The sequence below is a fragment of the Mauremys reevesii genome, linkage group 13 (assembly GCF_016161935.1).
Source record: "Mauremys reevesii isolate NIE-2019 linkage group 13, ASM1616193v1, whole genome shotgun sequence".
NCBI classification, from domain to species: Eukaryota; Metazoa; Chordata; order Testudines; family Geoemydidae; genus Mauremys; species Mauremys reevesii.
The window spans coordinates 44,191,100-44,198,917 of NC_052635.1; the positions used below are offsets into that span (position 1 = coordinate 44,191,100).

Sequence of the window (7,818 nt, forward strand, 5' to 3'; positions counted from 1 at the left end):
ATCTAGTCCAACCCCCTGCTCAAAGCAGGACCAATCCCCAGACAGATTTTTGCCCCAGATTCCTAAATGGCCCCCTCAAGAATTGAACTCACAACCCTGGGTTTAGCAGGCTTAACAGGTTTAGCATTGGCTCAAACCACTGAGCTGCAGAAGTGCTCCCCAAATAGGGAAAAGGGTGATTATTGAATAATCTTTCCTATTTTCCTTCTGATAAACTGAGTTTTTCAGAGAGAAAATTCTGATCAACACTAAAGGGTTTCATTCTGAGGGCTATTTACATAGCCTATATAAAGAGGATGAACTGGAAAGAGATAACACTTGGTACATTACACATATATGTTTAATGCAGAGAAGAAATTAATTGCTCAATTCCCCCACCTTCCCCCCAGTCCACCTGTGGAACAGAAATTTTGGGCAGGAGGGTAGAAACAACGTGAAGAGAGCAGCACTTCCAACAAGAACACATTTGCTCAATATCGTTTCTTCAGGCTAATATGCTAAATTTTTATATCACAACGTTTATCCCCAGTGATCCCAAAGAGTTTCACAAACTACATACATGATTCGCCCACTAAATGCAGCCACGTCTGGGGAGGAGGAGAGCAGCTGAGACAGTATGCTGCAAAACAGCAAGGGAAGGCAAAATTTGTCATACTGGAAAATGCATAATTAGTGACAAACTCCGTGAAAGGGTGGTGGACTGACTGGGTCATTTTCAGTTCATGCCAGCACTGAGTTCAGGTCACAGATGCTGCATGTTCTTTTCTTCTACCCTGAGTTAAGTTTAGTTAGCACATAACTCAGAAGTAGATCTGATGCAAAGGAGAATAATCCATGTATAATATGATTGGAATCCACTAGCCTCCAGCTCCAGGGAACTTCTTCCCATTGGTGCCTTCTCCCCATACCAACATGTTTCATAGTTTATGGTTGGAAATGTCATGCTATAAAACAAATGGCTTAGAAGGTTAAAGACCTATTGAAATTTTCGGAGTGTATGTTTCACAGCTGTTGCCTTCTTTGGGCTGTTGGCTAAACGAACTGCCTTAGTCCCAGCGGTAACCAACAAATCACATCTGGCAAATCCTGTTCCAGGGGAATGGATGACAGCCAAAATACATTTGCAGTTATACATCATGCATTTTTATAGCTTACTTATCTGTACACATGTAGCCATTACAGCCATCATGTCCCATACTCAGAATAAAACGAACAGACTTCATTACCAAGGATAAATATTCCATTGCTAAAACCGGACACTGGGCCAGATCCTCAGCTGCACCCAACTGCGGGGGATGAGAATCAAAAGGAGCCAGTAACAGCTTATCAATCCTGGGGATGGTTCTAAACCAGTCCCGGGATCACCTAGATCAGGCTAAGGGCTGCTCTAAGTTACACCAGCTGGCTACAGCCCCCCAGGAGCCATCCTGTAGTAGGAGATTGCTGCAGCACAGTCTGTGCTGGCCACAATTCCTCCCACTTCCCTACATGGGGTGCTCGAGAGTGGCACTGGAGCCAGCTACACTGGATCTACACCACCCATCACTGCCTCCATCAGAGGAATGCCCATCTGGGGACTTGCAGCTGCTTTTGATTTTATAGCAGCACAGATAGAGCTGGGGCCCAGGATCCGGGTGTTTGTATTTGTATTTCGTACCAGTACGTTCTGTTCATATCAAACTATGACTTAGGAACATAATTCCATATTTTTTACTCAAAATAAGAACTTCATGACCTGGCTGTTAATTTTGCCAGACCTCTGGACAGTCACACAGATGCAGTGTGCCTTCTCCTGAAAGGAAGTAGTACGACTGTCATAAAAATCTGGAACAGTTGGCATTTTTAAGATGTACCTTTTGATCGTTGACAACTTTTAAACAGCATGTGAATTAAACATTTTTATAACAGATAAAACAGAAAGCTGCCTCTTAGGACTATTTATTTCAATGAGATTATAAAATCCTCAGGACAACCAGAGAGACAGTGTATTTTTTATTTGTATATCTCTGCAGTGATCTATGAACAACAGAGAATATTTAACTTGGTTTGGGTGATCCATAAAGATTTATCAATATGAGCTTTGTTTTTAATTAGATGGACCACATTAGACTGAGCCACGAATCTTCCTCAGAAAGTATCTGAAATATTAAATGCAGTGCAGGAATATACATCAAAATGGGATGGCTCTTATTTAATTTGACATCTGGCCCCAAGCCTGAATAATCTGATTCAGATCTCGGTAGTTTGCTACCTTTGACTGTCACATTAACCCAAATAACTAGATTTTCTAAACTTTTAGACATGCAAAAAGTACGAGCAGTAGCACCAGTGTGAACTGATAGCATTTGAACCACTGTGTTGTCTAATCACACTCAGAGCAGGAATATGCCATAGTGGTTAAAATGCGAGGGGCTGATGGCATACTGTCTCCTGCAGTGTTCCCAGTGTTGCCAGTAGTAAAGCTGCACTAGTAACAACAGTGGAAACATTTTAGGGAGAAAAAGCTAAGATAGACACCCCAGCTGAGATCAGAATTTGGTCAATTTGAGTCACATGAACGTGATCCTCAGCTAGTTAATTGTGAACAAATTCCATAATCAACAGCAACTTAACTGAGAACAAAACTATTTATACATCTTTAACAATTTCCTGCCTGCTTTTGACACTGACCAAGAAATCATATCTGGATAACATGTGTAAAGATACTTTGGTATGGGCCAGATACGTCTTAAAACCATTCTGGAGTTTTATAATTTACCATTCCTTAAAAGCAAAGGAAGTTTGTTCTTCCACATCTATTACCAGAAGTTCTACAGAAGTCCCAGATTGGCCTCAAAAGGCTAAATGAATTCCCTCTCTTTTTGTTACTCAGATCTTCCATTGAAATAGGCACAGCCAACAATTCATAGTCTGCCGCACTGTAAACCCCTCCAACCCCCCCCCCTTTTTTTTGGAAGACTACCAACCCAGTGGATTTTTAAGAATGTATAAAGGTTTATCACTATTGTTTGGTATCCCAAATAAACCTTCAGTTCTTCCCCTCTCTCTTCCCCCAGTTGGGTCTGGAAAGTAAGAACCTACAGGAAAGAGCAGATAAGGGAATGGAGTTGCATTTATAAGCAAGAAACAAAACCACCGTCTCTTTGCATACACAAGACTAGAACACCCAGTATCCCCCCCTTACCCCAAGGCTTTCTCTCCAATAGCAAAAGGTGATCTATCATCTTTCTTTAAACAAACCCTGCTTAGGGATTAGCTTTGGAGACTTAAAAGTCATTGTTTTCGTGTGATCTTAGTTGTTTTTTAGTTTCCCGTAGGTGTTCAGTTAAATATCATTAACTGATGCTAAGTGAGACAGTCTCTGAAGAGGTGAGGCTTTTGCAATACAGGCATTCCTGCAGGAAAAGCAAGGTGTAGAAAGCATGGCTTTTCTTTCCTCTCCTCAAAAGGCTGATCATACAAAATAAGCAGTAAAATGAAATCGGCTACTTACAATATGTTTGTCTGAGGTGGGACTTCAGGGATGTTTTCCAGCATCAGATGCATGCATCTTACTGTAGTCCTAAAGCACAAGCAGCGGCTAGGACAGGAGCAGGAGAAATCAGGCAAGAGAAGAAAAAGCAAGAAGCCGGGAACAACTGCAGACTTGACCAGCATTATGTTTGCTGGAGTGTACTTTCCCTGATTCTGAACTGCAGGGAGCTGACAAAAGTTTCCCAGCCTTGAGGTCCAGGAGGAGGGGACTCATCAGCATGTGTTTTCAATTAAATTAAGGCAGTTTGACAGTGTAACCTTCCACCCCCTCTGCCATAATGTACATCATTTGAGATCACACTGCTCCCCCACCCTCATTTAAGAGTTTGTACACAGTCACCCACAATTGATTTTGACTTATTCCCGCCTTGGCTCCCAGCTGGAATAGTAAATTAACTCCTCAAATTCCTCTTTGGCACATTTCTACATTTGTTGAAAAGCACACATAACAGCTCTCTGACATTGGAAAAGTCAGCTTTGCAGAGGCGAAAGAAAGGATGGCTTTGTGGTTAAAGCACTGACCCAGGGAGCTGGGTTTAACTTATTCTACCTGACCTTGGGAAAGTCACTCTGTCTCTTCGGGTAGGTCTACACTTTGAGCTGGAGATGTAAATTCCAGCTCGAGGAGACTACGCTAGTTCTGACCTCTGAACTGGCACACTAAAAATAAAGTGTAGCCACAGCACCACGAGTAGAGTGCAATGGGTCCCCAATTTCATGTGGTGCTACAAACAACAAAATAAGTCAGCAATATTCAGCTAAATATAGTGGTGGGTTTGTTCTATATGGTTAGTGGCTAAAATAAATAACCTGAAGATAAAACAGTACTGTAAGGAGCAATCCAGCAGACTAGAAACGCAAGAGTAAAATGGACTAAATGACCTAACTAGTAATTCCCATCTCTCATTTCTAGGATTCTAGGATTGTTGCAATATAGACTAATTTGATCAACTAATAAAATGCTTTGTTGATGGGGATGCCATGCCCTACATGTAGAAAAATATGGATTATGGATAAAGGCATTTTTTAAAATTGCCTTTTATTTATTGTATAAAGTAACACAATGAACCCAGAGTTGGAAATAGTGATACTAACTCTCCAAATTATGGAAATTCAACCCCCTGCACCCCTGTTTTGCATTGTATGAGAAAATTCAGAAGTGAAGGGAAGACCTAATGGTTCTTCATACTGGACATCCTGCCTTTTATAAAAAGCTTAAACTTTGAGTCTGGAAGTTTCATAATGATTTTTAAAAGTGATGTGCAGTTTTAAATTTGTGTATTAAGCGTGAAAGTTCATTAGTGGATTGGGCTATTTCAGGAACACTGAACATGGCAAATTTCCAGGCTTCTCTGTCTGCGGGATCAACTGAAAGTTCTTTTTAAGTCAGTAATTGTTTCCACCTTGTAAACTGTAAAATACAATTAAAATGACAACAACATAATTAACAAGAGTCTGATTTAAACCTTCAAAACCCAGGAAACTAGGAACTGAGGATTGTGTTCTAGCCATAACAGATTCTCTCACCATTAGGCTACAGACATAGGTGTTACAGAGTGCAAGCATGCCAGACTGAGTAAATGGAGTTTTAGCCTTCATCCTGTATTTCCTCGCATTTTGTGGTTCCCTCTATCCCCAAGCCTTTTATATTATTTGAACATTTTAAGTTTGGGTTTTTTTTGCCGGCTTGCCCCCCCCCCCGCCCCTTTTAAAGCCATTTTCCCATACTTAATGACCTTCCAAATCATGGTTTAGATAATATATTCCAGAATGTTACCAAAATAATTCCCCCCAGACACATGCACACTATTTGTAATTCTCTTCGGGGAGGCACAATGAACCAACCGTACTATAATAGTCTGTGGCTGCTGCATTATATCTGACCAAACCTTTTAGATGGTAATCTTATAGTTGATGTTAAAAGTCATTCACTTCCCAGCCAGAAAAAGGAGACATTGTACACCAGGTTTCTGGTCTAACCCTCAAGCAATTTTCTGTCTGTTTACATTGGCACCGGTTTGAAAACTAGGCAAATTTGCTGGAAAGCTTCCACCTTTACTCTGTAGACTTTATTCTTGTTTATGAGCAGAGTGACCTCTAGTGGCCAGCAAAAATCCCTCGTGATTACATACTGTGAAAGGCTAAAAAATACCCACTACAGCAGTGGTTCCCAAACTTGGGACGCTGCTTGTGCAGGGAAAGCCCCTGGTGGGCCGAGCCGGTTTGTTTACCTGCCAGATCCGCGGCTCCTGCTGGCTGCGTTTTGGTGCTCCAGGCCAATGGGAGCTGCTGGAAGCAGTGGCTAGTACGTCCCTCGGCCTGCGCCACTTCCAGCAGCTCTCATTGGCCTGGAGCCGCGATCGGCCGAACATGCAGATGCGATAGGTAAACAAACCGTCCCGGCCCGCCAGGGGCTTTCCCTGCACAAGTGGCAGAACAAGTTTGGGAACCACTGAACTACAGTCTTCTTCATGTAATTCAAACTGCTGGCATCCAAAGAGCAGATAGCCTCAGATTAATGGCAGCTTGAACTTCTAATTGAAACAAGTTAAATTCAGTTCCTTCCTGTCTGGAATTTATAAAATAAGGCAACAAGATTTTGATTGAAGTCCTGAGGCCCTGAATGGCATGAATTCTTCTGACTCTTTCTGTGGTGGCTCCACACCTCCTCTCTTTCCAGTCAGACTGAAATCTGTTGGAGCAGTATAGCATTATACCAAGTACTTAGGTGCAGTTCTGCTCTGAAAAATTACTGTAAAAAGGCCATGAAATGTCCCACATTTGTCAGTGTCTTCCAGATCAAGTTTCTTCAGTGTGCTAAAGCAATATGGTTTTTCTAACTATCAGCTATGAGCTTGGAACCTTAAAGTCAAACTGGATTGTTTTTTTAAAGAAAATAAGAATGGCCATACTGGGTCGAACTAATGATCCATCTAGTCATCCTGTCTTCTGACAGTGGCCGGTGCCAGATGCTTCAAAGGGAATGAACAGAACAGGGTAATTATTGAATGAGCCATTCCTTGTTGTTCAGTCCCAGCTTCTGGCAGTCAGAGTTTAGGGACAACCAGAGCATGGGGTTGCATCCCTGACAATCATGGCTAATAGCCATTGACGGACATATCCTCCATGAATTTATCTAATTCTTTTTTAACTCAATTGTACTTTTGACCTTCACAGCATCCCCTAGCAGTGAGTTCCACAGGTTGATTGTACATTGTGTGAAGTACTTCCTTATGTTTGTTTTAAATCAACTGATTATTAATTTCACTGGGTGACATCAGGTTCTTGTGTTACATGAAGGGGTAAATGACAGTTCTTCCTCTGCTTTCTCCAGGCCATTAATAATTTTATAGATCTCTATCATAATCCCTCCCCCCCATTAGTCATCTCTTTTCTAAAATGAATAGTCCTAGTCTTTTAAATCTCTGCTCACACAGAAGCTGCTCCATACCCTTAATCATCTCTTACCCTTCTCTGTGTTTTCCAATTCTAATATCTCTTTTTTTAGATAGGGTGACCAGAACTGCATGCAGAATTCAAGGTGTGGGCATACTGCGGATTTATAGAGTGGCATTATGCTATTTTCTATTTTATTATCTTTCTTCATGGTTCCTAACATTGTTAGCTTTTTTGACTACCACTGCACATTGAGAAGATGTTTTCAGACAATTATCCACGATGGCTCCAAGATCTCTTTCTTGAGTGGTAACAGCTAATTTAGACCCAGTTATTTTATATGTATAGTTGGGATTATGTATTCCAACATGTATTACTCTGCATTTATCATAGGGTTGCCAACCCTCTAGGCTTGCCCTGGTCTCCTAAAATTAAAGATTATGTCATGCGATGAAACCTCCAGGAATACATCCAACCAAAATTGGCAACCCTCATTTATCAACATTGAAGTTCATCTGTCATTTTGTTGCCCAGTCACCCAGTTTTATGAGATCTCTTTGTAATTCTTCACAGTCAATTTTGGATCATCTGCAAACTTTGCCACCTGTTTATCCCCTTTTCCAGATCATTTATGAATAATTTTCCTGGCTCACACATCTTCCAAAGACACTGCAATCAAAGTTTAATGAATTCCATTGCTAAAGCCAGACTAGAATTCACTGCACTTTCCCTATAGTTGCCTTGGCTTGGGTAACAACATATTTTGGGCCTTAATGCTGCAATAGATAATATGCAAACATACTAGTCCACCCAGTTGCTTTCATCTGCAGAACTAGACCATTAATAACTATACACACAGAGAACAGTTCTGAATAGGAAGAGTCTATT

The 7,818-nt window shown here is 41.2% G+C and overlaps 1 protein-coding gene across 1 annotated transcript in view; it reads right to left on the reverse strand.

Moving 5' to 3' along the window:
* The window catches only part of LOC120379701 (peroxidasin homolog), a 61,646-nt gene extending 57,892 nt beyond the window's left edge, over positions 1 to 3,754 (reverse strand). The window contains 2 exon segments of the mRNA XM_039497179.1: positions 3,494 to 3,712; positions 3,714 to 3,754. Coding sequence (XP_039353113.1) covers positions 3,494 to 3,712; positions 3,714 to 3,754 — 260 coding nt within the window.
* Positions 3,755 to 7,818: the final 4,064 nt, after the last annotated feature.